The 26,197-nt window shown below is 38.2% G+C and overlaps 2 protein-coding genes across 6 annotated transcripts in view; one reads left to right on the forward strand and one right to left on the reverse strand.

Moving 5' to 3' along the window:
- LOC127048267 (uncharacterized) overlaps positions 1 to 26,197 on the reverse strand; it is a 426,185-nt gene that overhangs the window by 330,895 nt on the left and 69,093 nt on the right. The gene's annotated exons all lie outside the window — the stretch shown is intronic.
- Positions 1 to 26,197, forward strand: part of ATP8A1 (ATPase phospholipid transporting 8A1) — a 267,561-nt gene that overhangs the window by 66,857 nt on the left and 174,507 nt on the right. For 3 of the 5 annotated variants that reach the window (XM_050947405.1, XM_050947406.1, XM_050947408.1), the window contains 6 exons: positions 3,700 to 3,769; positions 5,840 to 5,967; positions 17,299 to 17,410; positions 18,228 to 18,393; positions 21,787 to 21,914; positions 24,514 to 24,591. In XM_050947405.1, the coding sequence (XP_050803362.1) occupies positions 3,700 to 3,769; positions 5,840 to 5,967; positions 17,299 to 17,410; positions 18,228 to 18,393; positions 21,787 to 21,914; positions 24,514 to 24,591 (682 nt within the window). The other 2 variants (XM_050947404.1, XM_050947407.1) reach the window with 2 other exon arrangements.

Consider the following 26,197-nt stretch of genomic DNA (forward strand, 5'->3'; position numbering starts at 1 on the left):
GGCTTGGTTGTTCATGTTAATGATTCCATAGTGTTTTATCAGATCACAGGGAAAGTTTATTTTCCCCCTGTTCTGAGGCCAGAGGTGTGGAAGCTATGAGGATACTCGTTTCTAAAGTTTGTGAGTCTCTCCAAGACAAGCATATCCCAACATTTTGACTGTCCAAGTCTCTGGTGTTAGGGTCATTCAGGAGAGGATCAGCACCGTTTTTTTTTTCTGTTGTTTTAAACACCTTTATGAGGGGACATCATTTTGAAATGTGTTGCTTGGAGGACAGATAAAATAGTTTAATTTAGTCCTGATAGTTCAGGTTAGTTAGCGATTTTTCACCAATTGTTGTAAAGTTATTCATTCTGTCAGCAGATATTCATTTTTGAATCATTACCATAGCCATGAAAGCACTCAGCTGAAGCTATAGAGAGATGAGGATTTAATCAAATAAAGTGTGTAAAATAAGACTAAAAAAAATCTTATTGATTCTTCTGCTTGTGAGACTCAGTGAAGTAGTCTGTTTATACAGAATGTATTAAACTGGAGAGTTGAGGAATTTCTTTAGTCTCAAGAGTGACTTTCTTTTCCGCAAGGATGAAAAGGGCTGACATGAAGTTTTCCTTCATCCTGCATTTCTCTACCATGACACAATGCCTGCAGTCAGAATAGTTTATTTGTGTATGTATGTATATTGAATTTCTTCAGAAACCAGAGGGAGAGTCATGGTTGCGCACTATGATAAGAGGAAAAGCGTGTCCCACATGCTTGTCAGCCAGATAGTGCATCAGGACAGATACTCTGCCTTCAACTGTATCTGTTACAGAAAAAAACCACATTGATCTCACTACAGTATTAATCTGAGCCTTATATCCAGTCTGTATATTAAGATACATAAAATATTGTCAAATGATCATTATTTTCCAAGCAATATATTATTATTATGGTAGCTCCTAGAGGCAAGGCTCTGCAGTGCTGAGCACTGTACAAATATAAAGTATAGACAGTACTAAGTGTATTTGGATATTATAATACTTGGGTATCAATAATACTTAGAATCAAAGTTTATGAATTATGATTGGATGCTAATGAAATTGGATTTTTTATCTACATGTAAAGATTCTTGTCCTCTTACCTTTTCAGAAAAAGTTGAATACTACTTCTAATGCTACTGTACAACTTCTTTGGGACCTTGATATAAGCAGTGATTTGAGAACATAGGGTGCTCGTATTTTATTTTAACTTCATTATCAATTTTTTCTGAAACTTAGAATCTGTGTTTAAAGTAAAGCAAGCTTGTTGAGCAGCAATTTATATGTTGTTGTCTTCTGCTCTCTGACCTGATTTAAATGGATTTTGAAAAAATTGTCATCAAACGTGTCTATTAACATGTATTGTTTTGTATAATAATTTCAGACTGTCTTTTTGTCTCTTTGTCCGTTTGATTTTTCCTCGTTATGCATTTTTCTGTTCTAATCATTTTTAAACTGGGATATGTAGGTGGCAGTAGGGGAAATAGTGAAAGTCACCAATGGGGAGCATCTCCCAGCTGATCTCATCAGTCTGTCATCAAGGTTAGAATAAACTGGTTGCACAGGAAATGTGTATGTGGGTCCTCATGTACCAAATTTGAAAAATGTAGTTCAATTTTTGTCTGCATAACTATGTTGATATATCAACTGTCTTAAAAATAAACACATTACAGAGGTGAATTTTATAGAAGTAGAAAAGATTTAGTTGATAAAGATATTTATATAGGTTATTGAAATGTATAAATGTATGATTGCATTCCCAAATACTGAAAATTTGTTTCACTCCTCTCTAGTATATTTTTGTATTATATTCACCAAAATTATTAAGCAAATTTTCATAAAACAAACTGTCACTGTGAAACCATAGTATAACTTTTTGCAGTGTTGTGCTTTAGACAAGTTGAGAGGGAATACATTTGAACCGTAGACAACTCATTGTTTTCAATAAATTATATAATAGAACAAATCATTAACATTTGATACATTTTTATAGGACCCTCTGCACAAAGTTGGATGTTGCATATTCTGTACTGCATGTGATGGAAAAATAGCTCCATTCTTGTGTATAGTGACAAATTGCATGTTACTTTGATATACTTCAGCTTTATACTAGTGTTTGTACTGCGGCTGCATCTTGTTTTGTTTTTCACTAACAAATCAAACAGCCTGCCGTGATCTAACTGTAATCTGTTTACTTTGCATTCTACTAAAATGGTTGCAATTTAGCATGTCTCTTATTTGTAATGTCTTTGCTACTTTAGCCTTTTCAAAGTGCTTCATAAATGTGGTGGTTGTTTTTTGACTGTTAAACTAATAAAAAATGCTAGAATTAGACACATGCATTTATTGAATCAGCTATACAAAAACAGTCTAAATGAAAGTCTGTCATTTACATTCTTAGAAAAGTTGCCCAAGAAAAAAATCAATGAGTAATTGAAGTATTTCTTCAATCTTAAAATAAGAGATTTGTGATCATTAAATGTCATATTTTAGTGCTAGCATAGTCAAAATACGAAGAAGTAATCAATACATTTAAAAAAATTCAGAATATTTGCCTCAAGATAAAGTTAATGACACATTGGCTACTATTCATCATTGATTGAAAAGATGTTTTAAACTTTCTATATGTATTTATTTAATAATAATATTGAAATTTCATTTTAATTCTTTAAAAAAGGAGAGTAAAAGCATTTTCTATTAAAACCTACAAGATTTCAAATCACTGTAGAGATTAAATTCCTATTTATTTACTTCTAGTATTTTTAATAACTTCCTAGGCCCTTACAAAAACAAAGCTAAATTTCTACCACAGATCTAAATTATTGATTCTGTGCTCCTGTCCAGGAACTGACAGCTGAGTAAAACATTTCAGAAATCTTGAACCATGATTCCTGACTCTGCTGCTTACTCACCATGTGACCTTAGGCAAGTCACTTGATGTTTCTGTACTTCAGTTTCCCCATCTGTAAAATGAGACTAATATTTACTTAATTTCTATCTGAAAATGTCTTACTAAGAATGAAAAGTGGTATACAAATGTTTATTACTGTTTATTAGTTAATATTTAAGAGCCTAAGTCTGTTGACATAGGAGATATGGTATAATTACAATACATGATGGGGTGGTATGATGTCAACCACTTATCAGCATAAGTCTGAATAAATGCACGACTCCAGTTGCAATATCTTGCATAAACTCTAACTTGTATTCTCATTCTTTGAGAACAGAGTTTACATAAAAAGAGGCAAGACATGGGAGCTAAATGGCAGTGTATTAGTTGTGCATGTCTGTTATAAAGAAATATATTAAGAGACCTTTTGCAAATGAACTTGGAATATCTGGAATATTCTGATCAGCTGTTAAATGTAAATTTGTGAGCACATGTGAACCTTGAATAGGAAACTTTCTACGTTTTTGGAAAACTCCAATTCTATATACACATTTTTCTTCATAACTTTGATATATTTATGGCAGACATTTTCTGAAAGTGTGAATGACTTAATAATTTTGCACAACTATTTGTCCCTAGTAGCTTTTTTATCTGAAGGCTTTTATTAAAGGAAATGTAATATATAAATTTATGTTAGGAAATTACAGAGAGGTTTTACATGTTAATAAAATATTATATTTTTTACTGTGATATATTAAAAGATAATTGCTTTATTTTTTCTAAAATAAGTGAGCCACAAGCCATGTGCTACATTGAAACATCAAATTTAGATGGTGAAACAAACCTAAAAATTCGACAGGTAAGAATTTATGTTTTCAATATATTAGCTACAGATATTTTAAATATCTGATTATTTGCTTTCTGTATATAGTTATTTCAGTATAAGGATGTACTGCTGTTTATTAAGAAATATACGAAAGCATGTTTTAGGAGGCTTAATTGTGACAGATTTCAGAGTAGTGAATGTTAAAGAGGGAGTTGAATGTAAAGAGGTTCACAGTGGACTTGTTAGTGAGTAAAAGGGTAAAATGTTCAAAAGCCCAAAAGTGACTTAGGAACCTAAGGGGCAGAAATTAAAGATTTTTAGGTCCTACGTTCTATTTTCAAAAATAACATGGGCATTCAGAAGTCCAAATCTCATTGAGTATCTAAATAGCTTTTTATATGGACTAAGGATTCTAAGTCACTTAGGCAATTTTGAAAATTTCACCCTCAGGCTTAAAGTATATTGTGGAAAAAGCATAAAGACAAAAAGTGAGTAGTAGGCTACAAAGGCACTAGTGATGCAAAATGAATGGGTAGAGAGAAGAGGGGAGCAGAGTTGAGCCTTGAAGGTGACCATGATAAGAGTGAACAGATAGTGAGGAAATTGCAATAGTGATGTAGGGAATGATCAAGACAAAGACAAGAATTTTGACTAGAGGGCCAGAAAGGTAAGGTCAGATTACTGAGATTTTATAGAGATTTGTAGAGAAAGAGGGAGGGAATTGTTGCCAATATGGAAATGTGGTCAGATGGAGTAATTTAGATAATATGACACAAAGATTGTAAATTTGTGTGATTAGGAGAATGACGTTATTAACAATAGTGAAGAAAGGAGGTAATGGAGATAATTTGATAGGAAAAGATCTGAGGTTCACTTTTAGTCACTTTGAATTTGAGATTGAAAAAAGAGTGCAAGAGTGGAGAGATAGCTGAGTCACCTATATACAAATGATAGTTGATACTATGTGTAAGCAGCTGAGGTATTCTAGAGATGAAATTATGAGATTTTGAAATTTATAGAAATAGAATCATAAGGTTAGATGAGACTGCAAGGGTCATCTAGTGTCTAATCCCCTGCCTAGATGAACTTAACTCAGTTCCTCAGTCTTTGCTCTTATGGCTTGCATTCCATCCTTTTGATCATCTTTGTCACTCACCTCTGGATCCTTTTCAGTTAATCTACATCTTTTCTATACATTGGTGGTTAAAATTAGACACAGTAATCCAGCTGAGGTCTAACCAGTGCTGAGTAGAGTGGTACTGTCACCTCCCATGACTTGCATGCTGTGCCTCTGTTAATGCAACCTAAAATTGCATTTGCTATTTTTGCAACAACATTGTATTGCTAACCCATGCTGAGGTTGTGATTTACCACAACTCCCAGATCCTCCTCAGCAGTACTGCTGCCATGCCAGTTATCTCCCATTCTGTATTTATACATTTGGGTTTTCTTCCCTAAGGTAGTACCTTACATTTGTCTTTGTTGAATTTCATTAGCTTCATAATCTATTGTATGTATGTAGAAAAGCTTCCTAAATATAAAGGTATCAATCAAATTTTCAATGCATACTGTACATATTACTTCATTCTAGAAACTAATGACATGGTGATAATTGTTTAAAATCTTATCTATTCCAAGCTGTAGAGCCAGACTGCGACTTCTTAAGCCTTGTCTTGCTTTTTTTTGGAGAGGGAAAGCATGGGTGAAGGAGGCCTGCGCATGAGTGGCGGCCTGACTTCCCCAGAATTTCTCTTAAGAGATCTGCATCATGTTCTCTTTCTGACTATCAGCCTTTTGAAAGATACAGAATGCATTCTCCTCCATACTGGGCCACCTCCGCTGTCTGGTGTGGGCGGATGTTCGTTTGAGGTTATGACTCTGGATGAAAGACAGATCACTTTCAAGAGGCTAGTGCTACCATATTACTGGCCAAGAGCTGTGCCTGTGCTCCCCAATGCCATTCTGTTGGGACCCTCCATGGAGGCCGACATGGAAGCTCCCTTCCTCTGCTGTGCAATGCCAGACAGTCTATTGTATACTATATAGGTTAACTTATTATTTTATACTTTTATAATATAGTGTTACAACAAACTTTGTTTACAGGGTTTGCCATTGACAGCGGATATAAAAGACATTGACAGTTTGATGATACTTTTGGGCAGAATTGAATGTGAAAGCCCAAATCGACATCTCTATGATTTTGTTGGAAATATCAGACTAGATGGGCATGGGTACGTAAACATCTGAGTAAAACATTTCAATATATTTTAAAACTTACTGTTAAATCTCTTGAACTGTGGTACAAATAGCTGAGTCCTTCCTCAGCTAACAAAGCTTCCTTTTCAACTGAGATTCTAATGTCAAAGGATATACTCGTGATGCCAGGAACTTTAGGTCATATACTAAGCAACTTTCAGATGCTAATAATATAAATATAAAGCAGTGCTAATTATAAATTCATTCCAAAGATGATTTTTGAAATCTCTCTTAATCACTCATCCTGCTAATCTCTTCCATTCCCTCATGCTTTAGTTGGGGAGTCTCTATTCTACAAGTTGGATATAAAAAGGTCTCTTGGCTTGTGTCTGGAATGGACCAAATCCCTTAGTATGTACATCTAAATTCTTGTTTAATTTGACAGAAACACATTAAGTCAAATTGTATTCAAGAGAACTGTGTCTGAATGTCTGCCTATTTTTTCATCGTTACTCATAAGATATTTATCTAAAGATAGACAGCCTAAGTATGCTTTCAATACACAGATTTGCAGAGTAGCTTAATGAAAGTTCTCAAGATACCTGATGCTTACAAAACGTTATATGGAGTCTTTTGTGGTATAAAAACAAGTCTGGTTTATTAGTGTGACAAAATGAACCTCTACGTTCAGAGTAGCCCAGTTCTCTATTCCCCAAGTCTTATTTTATAGGCTCTCTCTGTTTCTGTAGTTGAAAGTTTGAGAGGTATTTTATTCCTCTGTATACAATATTTTTCCTGTTTACATTTAGTGATATATGTTTCATGTAAGAAGTTGTCTGGGGTCGGGGGGTTGATCCTGTAATCAATTTTTAATAATTTTTTGTTTATTTCATTTTTATTTACCAATTTCTTACAGATGCATTCCTGGAGTTTTCAGTTGCAAGAGTGTGGATCTGTTATAATTCTACTGTACTTGTCATTAAAGAAGAGCAAAACACTTACCTATAATGCTTCTCTGAAGGTAATAATTATAATAGATCCACACAGCCATCCTCTTTCCTGTTAGGAAAAAAGTGTATTTTTGTTCTAAATTTCATTAAAATTCTTTAATTTGGTTAACAAAGAATGTTCAAAGTGCTGCTGGTTGTTATGCCTCAACAGCATGTAGGAGCATGCCATCTGCTGGTAAAGCGATTTAATATTTCAAAAATTTAATTTTGGACTTTTTAGAACAAGCTTTATGTGCAGCAGGATAGTCCCGAAAGTGTGGCTCTAGTATAATATGTACCTTCAGAGAACAAGAATTATAGGTAAATATTTTTTTCTGGATCCTGACCTCTTCCCTGGTGTAAGAAATTTGCATTATACTTCTTCCTGCAGATACTAGAAGTAGGTCAAATTTGTCCACCAGCTTTAAGGGTTTGATCAGGCCCCTTTTGTGCCAGATTCTGTGCCTCTCATAGGGCAACTGGAGTAACAGTTTGGTGTTCCCACATTATCAATTACAATCCTCGCTTTTTAAGCTGATTTTGAGGCATCAGTGATCAAAATGTTTCTCCCCATTTTCTCCTCTCCATTAGAAAACAGAAATTTCAGGTATCAGAGGGGGTAGCCATGTTAGTCTGGATCTGTAAAAGCAGCAAAGAATCCTGTGGCACCTTATAGACTAACAGACGTTTTGAAGCATGAGCTTTCGTGGGTGAATACCCACTTCGTCAGATGCATGTAGTGAAAATTTCCAGGGGCAGGTATATATATGCAAGCAGGCTAGAGATAATAAGGTTAGTTCAATCAGGGAGGATGAGGCCCTGTTCTAGCAGTTGAGGTGGGAAAACCAAGGGAGGAGAAACTGGTTCTGTAGTTGGCAAGCCATTCACAGTCTTTGTTTAATCCTGAATTGATGGGTGTCAAATATGCAGATGAACGGAAGCGCAGCAGTTTCTCTTTGTAGTCTGGTCCTGAAGTTTTTTTGCTGCAGGATGGCCACCTTAAGGTCTGCTATAGTGTGGCCAGGGAGGTTGAAGTGTTCTCCTACAGGTTTTTGTATATTGCCATTCCTAATATCTGATTTGTGTCCATTTATCCTTTTCCGTAGAGACTGTCCAGTTTGGCCGATGTACATAGCAGAGGGGCATTGCTGGCATATGATGGCGTATATTACATTGATGGACGTGCAGGTGAATGAACCGGTGATGGTGTGGCTGATCTGGTTAGGTCCTGTGATGGTGTCGCTGGTGTAGATATGTGGGCAGAGTTGGCATCGAGGTTTGTTGCATGGATTGGTTCCTGAGCTAGAGTTACTATGGTGCAGTGTGCAGTTACTGGTGAGAATATGTTTCAGGTTGGCAGGTTGTCCGTGGGCGAGGACTGGCCTGCCACCCAAGGCCTGTGAAAGTGTGGGATCATTGTCCAGGATGGGTTGTAGATCCCTGATGATGCATTATAGGGGTTTTAGCTGGGGACTGTATGTGATGACCAGTGGAGTCCTGTTGGTTTCTTTCTTGGGTTTGTCTTGCAGTAGGAGGCTTCTGGGTACACGTCTGGCTCTGTTGATCTGTTTCCTTATTTCCTCGTGTGGTTATTGTAGTTTTGAGAATGCTTGGTGGAGATTTTGTAGGTATTAGTCTCTGTCTGAGGGGTTAGAGCAGATGCGGTTGTACCTCAGCGCTTGACTGTAGACAATGGATCGTGTGATGTGCCCAGGATGGAAGCTGGAAGCATGAACTCCTACCTGCCACATGGGGCCACAACCGTGATACCCACGACCCACCCAGCAATATCGTCAATCTATCCAACTACACACTCCGCTCAGAAGAAAAGTCTGTCCTATCTCGAGGACTCTCTTTTTGCCCTGCCACCCCCACCAACATGATACAGTTCTGCAGTGATCTGGAAGCCTACTTTCACCGTCTCCGACTCAAAGAATACTTTCATGACAACACTGAACAGCACACTGATACACGGGTACCCTCCCACCAACAGCACAAGAAGAAGAACTCCACATGGACTCCTCCTGAGGGTCGAAATGACAGTCTGGACCTGTACATTGAATGCTTCCGCCGACGTGCGCAGGCAGAAATTGTGGAAAAACAACATCGCTTGCCTCATAACCTAAGTCGTGCAGAACGCAATGCCATCCACAGCCTCAGAAACCACCCTGACGTTATCATCAAAGAGGCTGATAAAGGAGGTGCTGTTGTCATCATGAACAGGTCTGACTACCAAAAGGAGGCCTCCAGACAACTCTTCAATAACAAATTCTACAGGCCACTTCCCTCAGATCCCACTGAGGAATTGTCATAAACAGATAGCTAAGGGTTAATGTCTCTTTCACCTGGAAAGAAGTAACCTGAAACACCTGACCAGAGGACTAATCAGGAAACAAGACTTTTTCAAATCTGGGTAGAGGGAAGTTTGTGTCTGAGTCCTTTGTCTTGTATCTGTCCCTCTCGGCTATGGGAAGGATTTTTCTATTTCCTGCTTTCTAATCTTCTGTTTCCCAGTTGTAAGTACAAAAAGATAGGTTTGGTTTTTTTGTAGTTAGATGTGTGTAGTTGCTGGAGTGCTTTAAATTGTATTCTTTTTTAATAAGGCTGTTTATTTATATTTCTTTTAAGCAATTGACCCTGTATTTGTCACCTTAATACAGAGAGACCATTTTTATGTACTTTTTCTTTCTTTTTATATAAAGCTTTCTTTTTAAGACCTGTTGGAGTTTTTCTTTAGTGGGGGACTCCAGGGAATTGAGTCTGTGCTCACCAGGGAATTGGTGGGAGGAAGAAGTCAGGGGGAAATCTGTGTGTGTTAGATTTACTAGCCTGATTTTGCATACCCTCTGGGTGAAGAGGGAAGTACTTCTGTTTCCAGGACTGGAAATAGAGAGGGTGGAATCCCTCTGTTTAGATTCACGGAGCTTGCTTCTGTGTATCTCTCCAGGAACACCTGGAGGGGGGAAGGGAAAAGGTTTATTTCCCTTTGTTGTGAGACTCAAGGGATTTGGGTCTTGGGGTCCCCAGGGAAGGTTTTTGGGGGGACCAGAGTGCCCCAAAACACTCTAATTTTTTGGGTGGTGGCAGCTTTGCCAGGTCCAAGCTGGTAACTAAGCTTGGAGGTTTTCATGCTAACCCCCATATTTTGGACGCTAAGGTCCAAATCTGGGACTAGGTTATGACAGGAATACACTAAGAAACTGCACCATCTACTCAGGACATTCTCTACACTAACACCGGAACAAATCAACATACCCTCAGAGCCCCAACCAGGGTTATTCTATCTATTACCCAAGATCCACAAACCCGGAAATCCTGAATGCCCCATCATCTCGGGCATTGGCACTCTCACTGAAGGACTCTCTGGATATGTGGATTCTCTACTCAGACCCTATGCCACCAGCACTCCCAGCTATCTCCGTCACACCACTGATTTCCTGAGAAAACTACAATGCATTGGTGACCTTCCAGAAAACACCATCCTAGCCACCATGGATGTAGAGGCTCTCTACATGAACATCCCAAACACAGATGGAATACAAGCTGTCAGGAACAGTATCCCTGATGATGCCACAGCACTACTGGCTGCTGAGCTCTGTGCCTTTATTCTCACACACAACTATTTCAAATTTGATGACAATATATATCTCCAGATCAGTGGCACCGCTATGGGCACCCGCATGGTCCCACAATATGCCAATATTTTTATGGGCGACCTGGAACAACGCTTCCTCAGCTCTCGTCCACTCACACCCCTTCTCTACCTACATTACATTGATGACATCTTCATCATCTGGACCCATGGGAAGGAGACTCTGGAAAAATTCCACCACGATTTCAACAGCTTCCACCCCACCATCAACCTCAGCCTGGACCAATCTACACAGGAGGTCCACTTCCTAGACACCACGGTGCAAATAAGTGATGGTCACATTAACACCACCCTATACCGAAAACCTACTGACCGCTATGCCTACCTTCATGCCTCCAGCTTCCATCCCGGGCACATCACACGATCCATTGTCTACAGTCAAGCGCTGAGGTACAACCGCATCTGCTCTAACCCCTCAGACAGAGACTAATACCTACAAAATCTCCACCAATCATTCTCAAAACTACAATAACCACACGAGGAAATAAGGAAACAGATCAACAGAGCCAGACGTGTACCCAGAAGTCTCCTACTGCAAGACAAACCCAAGAAAGAAACCAACAGGACTCCACTGGCCATCACATACAGTCCCCAGCTAAAACCCCTATAATGCATCATCAGGGATCTACAACCCATCCTGGACAATGATCCCACACTTTCACAGGCCTTGGGTGGCAGGCCAGTCCTCGCCCACGGACAGCCTGCCAATCTGAAACATATTCTCACCAGTAACTGCACACTGCACCATAGTAACTCTAGCTCAGGAACCAATCCATGCAACAGACCTCGATGCCAACTCTGCCCACATATCTACACCAGCGACACCATCACAGGACCTAACCAGATCAGCCACACCATCACCGGTTCATTCACCTGCACGTCCATCAATGTAATATACGCCATCATATGCCAGCAATGCCCCTCTGCTATGTACATCGGCCAAACTGGACAGTCTCTACGGAAAAGGATAAATGGACACAAATCAGATATTAGGAATGGCAATATACAAAAACCTGTAGGAGAACACTTCAACCTCCCTGGCCACACTATAGCAGACCTTAAGGTGGCCATCCTGCAGCAAAAAAACTTCAGGACCAGACTTCAAAGAGAAACTGCTGCGCTTCCGTTCATCTGCATATTTGACACCATCAGCTCAGGATTAAACAAAGACTGTGAATGGCTTGCCAACTACAGAACCAGTTTCTCCTCCCTTGGTTTTCCCACCTCAACTGCTAGAACAGGGCCTCATCCTCCCTGATTGAACTAACCTTATTATCTCTAGCCTGCTTGCATATATATACCTGCCCCTGGAAATTTTCATTACATGCATCTGACGAAGTGGGTATTCACCTATGAAAGCTCATGCTCCAAACGTCTGTTAGTCTATAAGGTGCCACAGGATTCTTTGCTACTTTTACAGAAATTTCACTGACTCTAGTATCTGAGTGGGATCTCCCGATGGGCTCCTTCTTTCTGTTTGTCCCCCACTCTGATAGAGCAAGCCAAAGAGGGCAAGGGCAAGAGCTAAGAGATGCTCCAACTGACGAGGAAATCCTTTCAGTAGCCTCTGAAGTGGAGCTCCACCACAATAACTTCACTCTGTGGACCCTTGTTATGCCTCAGGATGGGCCTCAAGTCTGTGGCTTGTTGAGACCTCTAAATCCTCTTTTAATCAGCAATACTCCAATGAAGACACTTCCACAAGGGCAAGTCAGCCCTGTTCAGTTCTTGGCATTTGGCAAAATACTGTGTCAGTCAAAAATTTGTCAAGAGTAAGTCCAAACTGTCCTCAGGCCAGTCTATAGAGGGAGACACATCCCAGATTCTAAAAAATGGGTGTCTGAATCACTTGGAAAGAACATGATATATTTTCTCCCTTCGTTTCTTCCCAATCATAAGATCTGGGCTATCTGGGGATGCTTCCTTACCTTGTCCCTCTACTTATGTATTAGATGATAAGATGTGCCATTACCTAATGTGGTAAGGCCCAAAAGAAAAGAAAAGAAGCCTGTGACCTGACTTGGGAGACCCAGCAAAAGAAGGTAAAAAGCCCTGCAGATGTTTTTCAACTTCTATGAGCTTTGACTCTTCCCTCAAAGAAGGGGAAAGCTCTTGGCTTTGGCTCATAAAAACTCCAACCTAGCTTTAGGAGGAAACCCACTAGCATCGCCTGCAAAGTTCATCCCCCAAACATGTTTGAAACCATGAGGAGTAAGATGGTGGCCACCATTAAAATCTGGCCAGAGAAATAGGATGAGGAAGTTAAAATCACAAGCAAATACCTGCTATTCAAAACAAAAACAACTTTACCATCCCGCTTCATCTCCTTTGAAGAACATTAGTTAGGAATAGGAAATGCTTGATAAGGAAAAAGAGTTGGTCACTGAGCCCAGAAATTCTACAGGATCATAGAAGCCAAAGGTTCAGCCTTCATCCTCCCAAGTATCAATACAGTAGTTTCAGCTCTGGCAAAAAGACAGGTTAATGGGAATGGATTTCATCTTAAATAATCCTCTAGACAGGAATGTAGATGTTCCAGGTAGAAGTGACTTCAAAGCTTCTTCAGCAGCCTTACAGTCCCAATGAAAACAATGTGCTTTGCTAGAGCCACTGTGTCCCGTTGCAGAGACCTAAAAAATCTTAACCCCCAGAAACCAGTCAAATTCAGTACAATACTTAAGGGAATATCCTTTGCTACTACAATGATAGTGGATGAATTCATGGACCCCATGAGGCTGCCAGTGAGAGGTTTGGCTACTAATTTAGTGTTCAGACCCCAACTTTGACTTAAGACCTCAACAATTGATAACTATTCATAGCAAATCATTTGTGGCTCAAAATTGTCATGTTCAAGGTGAAGCTTAATGAAGTAATATTTAACACATACAAATCAGTTTGCTCTTCAGTCCAAGTTCAAGAAGGACAAGTCATCGTACAAAGACAGAAGTTTCCTTCATTCATATGCAGAATAAAAGTATGAGAGAGAAAGAGAGAGAGAGAGAGAGAGAGAAGGGACTACTCTTATCCTATAGGTAAGACCAGGGTCTGAAACAGTTGAGGAAAACAGCACAGAGAATAACTCCAAATCGGTCTTGCAGTCCAAACAGTATGATTGCAAAAGAGTCTGCCTCTGTCCAGAAATAGATCTAAGAGGCAGGATGTCCTACTTCTGAATGTATTTCATTCAGGTAAGTACACAATCATCCTGATGGAAATCTTGCACCTCCTACATCTAAAAGCAATAGAATCTGTTTATAGAAGATGATTCGGATTCTGTTCCATATTCTTCATAGTAAGAAAAAGATGAAGAGTCCTTGTAGTCTTAAACCTCTTAAGGCTTAACTGATTAATGAAGACGACAGAATACAGGATAGAGACTTTAACTTTCATAACAGCATTCAGTCTTTTCAGCAGCTCTGCTAACATTGGTAGATCTGGCAGAAACATATCTTCATATTCAAGTCAAGCCCTTCATTTGGTGGCAGTAGGAATCTTGTGGTGAAAAAAAATCCTCCTTTTGTAGTCTGGACCCCAAAATCATGAACAAAGCTACCATCTTCTAAGGATGCAGGAAACATTTGGGCTGCCAAAATGTAAAGGGAATGGATTCCCCACCATCACAGTTCATATTTCTGCAGTAAACAGTACTATACACACAGGCTTATCCAAGTCTCTGGTAGAGCAGCTATAACGCTGAAGTTGCCTAGGGCAGCCTATCCATCCAAATCAATAGCTAGGTGTATATTTCTTTTCTCGGATCTGTGCGCAGTGCTACAAGTTCTCATGCCCCATCCATTTGAACATGTGACGTATAATTTCATATCTTTCCTTTGCATAAAGACATGCTTCCTGCTGGTAGTGACGCTGGCAAGAAAAGTCTCCAAAATTTCTGCTCTTGGAAAATATGAGTCTAACTGTATCTTCCGTGAGGAAAGGGTCAGCAGGATCTCAACATTTAACAGACAAAGCATGGCACATGATAGGTATGAGAAGAGCAGTTAAACTTTACCTTGATGAGACCAATCATTCAAGAAAAAAGTGTCCTCATTCACTTTCTTTCAACCGAGTGCCTGGGCTTGAAAGTGTCCAAATGCTCCAAAGCTGTGTGGAACAAGAGCTATAGCACTGATTTTTTTTTTTTAATCAAGGGGGAAAAAAAGCAGTTCCAGAAGGGATCAGGAAACATGCTCAACATGCAGGAAATGTGTTAGCGACTACAAAGCTGCCCCTGCTCATTTATAAACACTATATTTTAAGAAGCACTACAGCTTGACCATCCATTTCCTAGAAGAAATATTCTTTATCATGAATATGCTCCAAGGGGAGGTTCCAAAGTAAATTACTCTTATTACCCTTAATTTTAGGGAAAGGGGTACATACTTCTCTATCTTCTCTTTCCTTACTTGCTCTCTCTACATTTCAAACATTTCAGACTGGGGAAGAGGAGAGGGCAGGATCCACAACGGAAAATTTGTTACTTGCTGATTCCCTTACTGAGGTTGACCTCATCCTCAATCTTCCCCACCCAAGATAAATTATTGGAATATCTCTACAATAGTTTTTACAGGGTCTATGAATCATATATAAACCAGAGTACTAAGGCACTGTCATTAACAAGTTTATTTATACTCTACTACTAATTTGCTGATTCCATACAGCTGTGGAGGTACTCATCTGAAGTTAGGGAGCCACCTCATTGACAAGTCTGAATTGCATCTAGTGTTTGCAAAAGGAAAGGTGGAGAGATTGGGGGAGATGTTAGTCCCATAAAAAAATAAGCAGGTAACAAATTTTCTGTTTTACTCAGAGCCTGAGCTACAGTATATGTCATTATCAGTCATCTAAATCAGCAGGTCTCAACCAGGGGCCTGGGGCCCCCTGGAGAGTGGCGAGTAGGTTTCAGGGGGTCTGCTAAGCAGGGCTGGCGTTGGACTCACTGGGGTCCAGGGCAGAAAGCTGAAACCCAGCCGGAAGGGCTGAAGCCCATGGTGCCAAGCCCCGCCATCTGGGGCTGAAGCCAAAGCCTGAGCAACTTAGCTTTGCAGGGTCCCCTGTAGCGTTGGGCCCTAGCAATTGCCCTGCCTGCTACCCACTAATACCAGCCCTGGCTTTTGTATGTAGAAAAACAGTTATAGTGGCACAGGTGGGCCATGGAGTTTTTATAGCATGTTGGACTGCCTCAGAAACAAAAAAGGCTGAGAACTCCAAACTAAATTCAAATGGTCTCAAATATAAATTAACAAGAGAAACTAAAAAATCTGTATGTTTCTAATGTACAAAGTGCTGCTTTATGAAGAATGCTATTGAATTGAAGTACGTACTTTAATTGATACAGATAATGACCGTTTGTTTTGCTATCCCTAAGTAAAGAACATACAAAAAATTAAAAAAAAATCAGGTTACTTTAAATTTTAAATAGGATCATGTATATAAAGGTTATTTGTTTATTTGATATGCTGGTGGTGGAATGGCCTAAAATGTGATCGTCCCAAGAAAATGATTGGAATCATTTAAGAGTTAATTTGAAAAATGAAATTCTTAAGAGTGGATGAATTTCAGTTTACAAATACACATGACTCCCTCCCTGAAGATGTTCCTCGTGATATTATACAAAATGAAGAAAAATGTACCTTATTAAGTGTTACTTTCAAAATGTCCGTTTCATAGTCCTATATTTAGTGACATATTTGAAGAAATGACTAGTGATTTTGTAAATCCCTACGTTTTGCAGTGCTCACCCTGAGATGCTTAACAGAGATCTGATTTTTTTCAGTTAGTGTTGAGTACCTGCAGTCTGAATCAGGTCGTTTTAATGTGTTTCAAGGGAGGCACTGAAAATGACTAGTTTTTTGAAAATATAGCTCATACATTGTGATGACTACTGACTGCTGCTTACTTTTATTCCTCGTAAAGTGATGAGTTACAGTAACTCCTCACTTAAAGTCGTCCCGGTTAACGTAGTTTCGTGGTTACTTTGCTGATCAATTAAGGAACATGCTGATCAGTTAGGGAACATGTTTGGTTAAAGTTGTGCAATGCTCCCTTCTAACTTGGTTTTCAGCTGCCTGCTTTGTCCACTACTTGCAGGAAGAGCAGCCCATTGCAGCTAGCTGGTGGGGGCTTGGAACCAGGGTGGACCAGCAGCCCCCCATCAGCTCCCTGGTCCCCTAAGTTCCATGTGCAGCAGCTGCACAGCAGGCTAGCAATTGCAGTTGTCCCTCCCCCCACTGCCATGTGCTGCTCCTGCCCTCTGCCTTGGAGCTGCTCCCCAAGACTACTACTTATGCGGGGAAAGGAGCAGAGGAGGGGGGCTAATGTCAGGGTGTCCCCCTCTGCCCACTCCTGCACCCTGCTTACCCCATCTTCCATAGAGCGGGGTGGGAACACATGACAGGGCTCAGGACTGAGGGAGCTTGCTGGCAGCAGCTGGTCTCAGCAAGCTGGTCTAATTAACAAGGCAGTGTTCTTAAAGGGGAAATGCGCATCTCTCTCTCACACACACAGTGTGTGTCTCTGTCTGCGATGCTGTCTCCCCTCCCTCCATTCCTGCTGCCTTGTAGAGTGTGAGAGTTAACCATTGAGGGCTCAGCCAATTGCTAGTTCATCATTTAGCAGTAAGGCATTCCCTGGAAATATTCCACACTCTGATTCCTCCACCTCAACCAAGCTTAAGTGAGGAGTTACTGTATTTTATACTGATAAAATATAAAATTGCTTCCTTCCAGTACTGTTCCACTGGGACCTGATCAAATTCTTTTACGAGGCGCTCAACTAAGAAATACCCAGTGGGTTCATGGAATAGTTGTCTATACTGGACATGATACAAAACTCATGCAGGTTTGTCATTTAAATGTGGATATTTTATAAATTCTCTATTTTATTAGGTTTTTATACTATTATTGTTACACAAAAGCCATCTTTACTCTTTGTCTTAAAAAATGTTTTAAATTAAAGAGACCAGAAGATCTGTCTATTTTAATGTTGGCTTTAAGGTAATAGTTAAAATATAGTGTATTTGTAGCAAAGCTGCTCTTTTTGTGAGTTAGATTGAGTAAAATCAATATGTATTTCTTCTGTTGGTTACGTAGAAAGTTACCAAGCATTTATCTTGGAAAAATGTTTTTTCCAGTTGCAGGCATGTCCTTATTCTTATCAGTCTAGATCACTGTAGTTTGCTTGATAACCTTTGTATGATTTTCTGGCTGTTTTGAAAACTGTCTTATTCATGCCTTCCTCACAGCATAGGAGGAAGAATACTTTTATGAACACAGTGTGAAATTAATTCATTTGAAAGTTAAGAGTGGGGAGAGGAATATCAAACCCCCAAAATATGAGGGTTTTTTTCTGGTATCATTTTGAATATCACAAGAGATCTGTAGTTGTCAAAATAAATGAATGCATTCAGTTTAGTGATGCATTATCATTTATTCATTTTCCAGTTTGTAAAGATCAGTATTTTGAAGTGGATTTCATTGTTCTCTAAGATCAGATATAATGCTCAGGATACATACTATGCAATTTATACCAATATTATGCAGTGCATTTCTTCAGAGAAATGTGTAGAAAAAGACACAACAAGATAGTATGAAAATATTGGAGAACTACACGTACCTCATTTTATACTTAATGTTTACAATTTTCTTGTGTTTCACAGAATTCAACAAGCCCGCCTCTTAAACTGTCCAATGTGGAACGAATTACAAATATTCAGATCTTGATTTTGTTCTGCATTCTTATGGCCATGTCTTTAATCTGTTCTATTGGTTCAGCTATATGGAATCGAAGGCATGGCCAAAGGGACTGGTATCTCAATCTAAACTGTAAGCACTAAAATAATTGTATTACATATTTTGTTGTCCAAATGATACTTGCATAAGTTCCATAATTGAAAAATAGGACAGTAAAACATTCATCTTATATATTTACATATTGATTTTATTATAATATCCATCTTTATTTACCTTATATATTGACACTAGATATATCAAAGCTGGTGTAAAGTGTTTATTGGCCATTTGAGCCTCTTGCTAAGTTCAGTGAATGGTGAATTCACTCCAGGAACGGAAGTTGATATTTTTACCTCTACCATCTTTCAAGGGTCTGTTAAGAAGCAACTTTAAATCTTCTCTGCCCCTTCTCCCTTATGCTGACCTCGTCCTGACCCGTAACATTTACTTTCCTTGTGCCCTTCCCCCAGTAAGTAAAGTTGTGGCTTTATGCTACGTCAGACCTTTCCATATGAGGGCCTGATTGTATCTCAGCCTTCAGTTGTTTGTCTCAATCATGTAGGGAGCATGATCTTTAACAGGCTGCTGTTAGAGGAGAGAGGAAAGAGATAGGTCTATATGAAGCCCTATAACACATTTCAGTGGACAGCTGGCCTAGCAGCATGCATGAGGTACTGATAGCCTTTGAGCCTTCAGTTCCATGAGCAACTAGTCAGGATAGCTGATGTCAACAAGGGAACTAGATCTAAAGGAAGCCTTTGTGATGCACTGTGGTGTGCAGATGCTCAGTCATATGTGCTCCAGACTCTCCTTTAGTAGGCATCTAGCATGGCTGATCCCAGCAAGGAAATCACGGCAGCAAGACTTCAATTCATCCTAGCTAGTTGACATCCTATTCTTTCCCCTCTTCTTTTGAAGCACCTGACTTTGAATCCAAAGTCCTTAGATCTGAAATCAAAGTATAGCACTTAAGGTTTGTCTTTGCCCATAAAGAAACTGTGGGATCGTAAATTGAAGCCAAGCTCTTAAGTTTTAACTCAGTAACAAGCCATTTATTCATGTTTAGGATGAGTTTGGGTTTATAGAAAACCTTGATTCCCTTCTCTGTTGTATTGAAGAAGAGAACAAACTGCTCAATGTTTTTAAGCTGATATGTACATAAGCAGTTCTCCAAATCCCAGAACGCGTGCCTTCATATTACAGAAAGTGATCTGGATCCAGGCAGCCCTTGTTCTGATCAATAAAGACTTTGTTGATTTTAAGCGAGGTATGTTTTAAGTGAGCAAGCAAGCATTGAGCTAATGTTCAAAGGCCTGTGACCAGTATAGTCTCATGCATTCCCCAGTATGGATGTTTTTGACAGAGTTGCTCAAAACAGCCCTTCCACTGGCTCCAAAGACAAGTTACAAGATCAATATCATGATTTTGGATCTCAGATCTGTGAATCTTATCCACTCATAAAACATCCTGGAAAGGTGAATAGTATCTTCTTCCTTTTTAGTTGCTGTTACTTTCTTGCTCTGTGTTTCCTGATTCAAAACTACTTCTTTGGATGTCGAGGTATAGTATGCTAGAATGGTCAGCTTTTTGTAGGCTGGAACATACAGCTCCAAAGTGCCACATGACCCTGATTATGTAAAAGGGTGATTTTTGCAAAGAATGAACATTAGAACTGAAATAGAATCCAGATTTCCATCTCCATAACACCCTAGAATATCTAGCTGATTAATGGAATACTCTCTTGAGAACTTCCCAGAAATTGAGGAGGAAGAACGGAGAAACAAGAACAGATTATAGTGTCTGTGCCATCACTTCATACTACTTTGGATTCTTCTGCTCACTGCTTCTTCCTCTACTTTTGAGGATTCTATGAATTTTCAGGACATGGCAACTGTACTGCAACATAGGTGGCTAAGAAGAGTTCCTCTTCGTTTCTGAAGAGATTTGAGCTATTTTACACTCATCTTGCCTCTGGCACAGTACTTGTATCAGCTGCTTCTGAGAAAGATGGAGGTCCTCAAGTCTTATAGTACACATACTCAAGGTAGCTCAGTAAGAGCTAGTGCACGTTTAAATAGTAGCATAGCCGTGATAGCATGGGCAGTGGCAGCAGGGGCATGACTGAGCTGTGCCAAGTATGTACCAACCATTTTCAGGTTGGTTTGTGTGCTGTACAGCACAGCCGTGTCTCTGCTACCTGTGCTACTGCAGCTACACTGCATCATCAGCCTGTTAAAGACAGGTTAATAATTTTTTTGCATTCAAAGAGACTGATCACTGCTGTGGAGCTCTGACATAGTGGTGAGCATGATTATAAATGGGTGAATAAAAAGTGATGTCAAGTATCTGTAAAAACTCTTCTGGAAAATTAATTTTAAAAGTTCATTTCTAGTATTTGTCTAAATATAGCTAATCATTGGAACTGTTTAAATGGAAAAGTAGTGTAAAACTGTTAAGGCTGGTCTTCACTACAGGGAGATTGATTCAACAGAGATCGATTTCGTGGATCTAATGAAGATGGCAGAGTGTTCTCTGGTTCACCCTGGTACTCCAGCTCTCCGAGAAGGGTAAGGGGAGTAGACTGGAGAGCATCTCCTGTCAATGCAGTGCAATGAAGACACTGGGCTAAGTTGACCTAAGCTATGTCAACTCCAGCTGCGTTATTCAGCATAACTTAGGTCAACTTACCCTGTAGTGAAGACAAGCCCTTAGTTACATTTCACACTGTTATTCTATACTTTGTGCGCATATATGAAATAAGCAAATTATACTGCAGAAGGGGTTGGGCATGTTGATTTTTAATAATGTAAATAGATAATGAACTGCTGGTGGATGCAAGTCAAAGTTTGGACTTTGTATCCAGAAGTGTGTTTATGGAAGCCTATCCAAACCTGTTTGATTTAGGAATCAGCTTTGAAATGTCATGTAAACATGCTTCTTTGTGAAATATCCAGTAAAATCATGCATCTGTGCCTTCTAAAACCATGAAGATACCGTTTCTTATAGTATCTTGCTGCTTTACCTTTAACTGCTGGAGGAGTGAGGATGTGTAGAGGAGGAATTAAGATGTGTTCTTTCCTCTCCCACAATTTTCACTTTTTAAAAAAAAATCTCAAATTTAGAAACTTCATATTTAGAGTAAACTAAAGGTTCAGTTGGTTCTTACTTGATTCAAACTGGTTTGATCTTCCCTACAAAGCACATACAACAAGCAGATTACCTGATTTTTTGCTCTTTAAAGTTGGAGAAAAATTATTCTGTATATTAAAACTGCATTTGATCACAACTGAGACCATATCTTCCATGTAATTTACAGCCTTACAATATGGATTACAAAGTGTTATTACCATAGTAATGTCTCAAAATACCTAAAGAACTTCTATCTGTATATTACAAAAGCCAACAAATGTGGCTGTGAAAATGTTACCTGTTGATTGCCTAACCCAAACACTTTAATTTTACAAGTGCTTTCTTTTATTTTAACAGATGGTGGAGCTAACAATTTTGGACTGAATTTCTTGACCTTTATTATTCTCTTCAATAATCTCATTCCAATCAGTTTGTTGGTTACACTAGAAGTTGTTAAATTTATCCAGGCATATTTCATAAATTGGGTAAATATGACATTTATTGTGGCTTACACGGATTTCTAAAACCAGATACTATTATCTGTTTGTGAATCATGATAGGCAGTTCATTTCTATAATATAAATCTTTCTCTCAATTTTTCTTTAATTTTTTTTGTTGAACATAAGTCAATCTGCATTTTAAAGCATGCAGTATTAATCACAGTACCATAGAAACCTGAAATGTATTTGATCATTTAGTGCTTCCTTGTAAACTCAGGATTTTTTTCTGCATCACATTTCCAGTGTTTTATTCTTTCCAGTTTTTAAATGTTCCAGACAATAGGACTTTGATTAGGCCCCCTGAAAAAACTGTTCCATGGTCTAATAGATCTCTTTCAAGACATTTTTCTAATATTCAGCCTAAATTTTGTTCTCTTAATTTGATTCACTTTCTTCTGATTATGCATTCTGGTTCTACCCTGAATAAATTATCTCCCTTCTGGTGCTTACCTCCAGATATGAAGAGACCATTATGCCCCCTTTTAATAATCTCTTAAACAAGCTATAGACTTTTGCTCTTTTATTTATTTAAATTCAGCCCCTTGATTTTGTTTCTCTTCACTGACCTCTGTTTAGTTTGAGTCTTTTTGAAAATAAGGTGCCCAGAACTGAAAGAAAAATTCCAGCTGTGGGCACACAAATTGCATGATCTTTTTCCTTAATCAAATATGTAAAAATAAATATCTGTGTGTGTATGAGATTTGATGTGTAAAATAAATGTATGTTTGCACGTGTGTATGTATCTAATGTGTATGTACAATTGCATGTTTGAGATTTGCATGTAAATTAAAAAACAACAAACTTTTTTGTAATTCATCAACTATTATATATCTGTTGATTCATTTTATGTTAGTGCCAAAATGTTACAAGCATTGTGCAACAAGGAAAGAGGACAAAATGCAGTGGCCGCCTTAAATATCTAAAACTCTGAAAGACAAAAACTGACAGATTGAAGAAAGGGATTAAAACATTTAAGCAAAATGGTTAAGGTGTTGACCAGTGCACACACAAGAAATCCAAACAGGTTACAGTTTGGAAATTCCTAGTTAGGGCAGAGTTAAGGATGAGTCCATTGTGGTGACACCATGAGAGGAACAAAAGAGAGCAAGAATCTGTGTCTTTAAAAATCAATTGAGTCTAATATGAGACTACAAACATTAAAATGCCTTAAACATAACCATAAGGCTTTTTCACATAATCAGTACAGGACAATTAAGATTATTTAGGAGTCTTAGCAGCGCGTTTCCATATTTTAATGTTTCAATTTTTGTAAGTTTAAATTTCACTCTGATTTTTTAGTTATTAATGTTTTGTTTTTGTTTTAATAATTATAACATCCCTGTAATATATTTTACCTAAGTTTCTGGTATGTACTCTCATCCTAAACTCCATTTCAGTATATCTTTTCTCAGGGAATATTTACCTTAGTACAATGTGTAAATGCCTTGCTGTGTTATACATTCTATTATCTAAGAAATATAGCGGAAAAGTTGATACTCTAATATGGTAATTTTTAAAATTTTCAGTGGTACCCATTTTAGATATATTGATACAGTTACTATCCCATATATTGATCACTGAAATCATCTGAATAAAACCTGTCTCTAAAGTCTAGTACGGGGTAGGCAACCTATGGCACATGTGCCAAAGGCGGCACGCGAGCTGATTTTCAGTGGCACTCACACTGCTTGGTCCTGGCCTCCGGTCTGGGGGGCTCTGCATTTTAATTTAATGTTAAATGAAGCTTTTTAAATATTTTAAAAACCTTATTTACTTTACATATAGCAATAATTTAGTTAATATATTATAAACTTATAGAAAGAGACCTTCTAAAAATGTTAAAATGTATTACTGGCACGGGGAACCTTAAATTAGAGTGAATAAATGAAGACTTGGCACACCACTTCTGAAAGGTTGCCGACCCCTCGTCTAGTATAAGTCATTAAATTAGTTTAAAAGCTGAAAACATATTTCTATTTCAGAAGACTCTTTATACCGATCTGATTGTATTTGCAGGTTTTTCAGTTGAAATAGGTGACATAAAATTAGATAATTTATAGTCAGGTTCAGTACATCTGTCCTTGGTCAGATACTATAGTTATAGGCTTGGAAGGTTTAAATATTTAAATGTCAGTAAACTTCAATTTCACTGTATACATACTAGGTGACAAAAATATTTCCATCAATAATAATAATTTACAGATCAGCAAAGAAAAATGCCGCATGAGAACTTATTAGAGTTTTATCTAGGGATTTATCTGTTTTGATATATGTTGACAATTCGTAATTTAATGTTTATAAAGCTTTAACCTTTTGAGTCTTAACATCTATTGTCATTAAATAAATATTGTCTACCTCCCCCATTGTTTAACACTCCCCAACATTTCCCACAATTGAGGATTTAAATCGATAAAAGTAGGGGAAAATGCTTAAAAATAAACACTGATATCCGTTGAAATTATAAAAAACCTGAATTCTGCCACACCTACATATATAAGTAACAAATAACAGTAAAGAAGCTAAGTAATTTATCTTCAAAAAAATTATGGAAAACTAGCTTTTAACTACTTATATCTTTCTTCAGGATATAGACATGCACTATGAACCTACAGACACTGCCTCCATGGCTCGTACATCCAATCTCAATGAAGAACTTGGCCAGGTAGACCAAATTGCTTACTGTAACTTACTAGTGTGTGAAATGGTTCACTCTAGAATTTGTGAGCAATTGTTTTTACTTGAACTATTAATGTGAGAGTTGTTTTAATCTTTCATAAATGTTATCAGTCTTGATATTTTTTTTAATGGATATGTTCTGCGTAGTAATTATTTAAGCATATATTAAATTATTAGTCATACGGTTTTTCATATAAATTTATGTTCTTATTTAGACAAAAGAATTTTAGCTCCAGTTTTAAATATGCATGTGTGCGTATCATACACACACATAACTACATTACAAGAAGATTATGAAGTTTGCTAATTCAAGTGCTCAAAAGTTAAAAAATTTCACAGTCTGTGCCAGTGCAATTTTAATTCAGTCCCCTGATACAATATGCATTATGATACAGTCTTTACTTTTATGATCACATGACTGTTTTTTCCACAGGACCCTGCCTCATTCAGTGGACAGAATAGACATTGCTTGCTTAATGATCGACTATTCATTATTTTTTTAACCTTGTTGTTCAATGTGTGGTTCGTGCCTTTTTTACTGCACTCTATTGAAATCCTCCTCTGAAGACAGAATTATTGATGGCCTCATGACCCTTTCTTTTGCGCTCATCACTGTGGTACATTGGTGCTTCACAAACATTGATGAATTTATTTTCACAACACCCCTGTGAGATAAGGGGGTATTGTTATCCCCATTTTACAGGTGAGGAACGAGGCACAGAGAGATTAAGGTCAAAAGTATCCATTAATTTTGGATACAGAATTTGAGACTACTAGGATCTGATTTTTTCAGATTATTTTGAAGTATATAGCATTTTATATGTTCAAAGCACAGCTCCCAAGACATCAACTGCAGATGTGAGTTCTTCTGCAAATCAGCCTCCAAGGGTCTCAAATGAGACACCCAGAAAATAAGGAGAACTCAGTTAGTGGCTACCTGTGAAAAGTTTGGTTTAAATGGCTTGACTAGCATCACATAGAAATTCTGTTGCAGAGGCAGGGATAGAATCCAATTTTCCAGGGCAGCATTCAACCACTTTAATCATAATATCCTTTTTCTTTCTACAATCCTCTGCCTCATTCATTACATACTGTCAATTCCTGCAACAAATGAAGAGGGAGTCCTACAGACAATATTGTCTTTCAACTACACAACCCTCATTTATCCGCAGAGCAGTGCCATCTTGTGTATTGAATGAGGCAGAAGTCCTGTGGAAAAATGGTACAAAATCATTAAATTAAACACTGTATCATAATGCATACATTTGAGTGCTTGATTTTGCTACCTGGATAATATTCTTTTAACATAGTTTTTTGTATGTGTAATTTCTGAGCTTTTAAAAAATGAAACTGAAAAAAAAAACAAATCACATTATGCAGATACATCCTATTGATATACCCTCCTGGGAACCTTTGGATCCACCACACAGCCCTCTACTATTGAGCTAACAGAGTTTCTGATAGGTGTAGTAGGTTGTCATCCATCCTCTGTGTGAACCAGAGGTATATTGCCCATTTTGCCAGTCAGTTTCACAAATATTTGCTGACAGCAGAGTGATGATGAGATAGGAATCGTGGGTTCCCGTCTAGGC

This window comes from Gopherus flavomarginatus, chromosome 3, assembly GCF_025201925.1.
Source record: "Gopherus flavomarginatus isolate rGopFla2 chromosome 3, rGopFla2.mat.asm, whole genome shotgun sequence".
NCBI classification, from domain to species: Eukaryota; Metazoa; Chordata; order Testudines; family Testudinidae; genus Gopherus; species Gopherus flavomarginatus.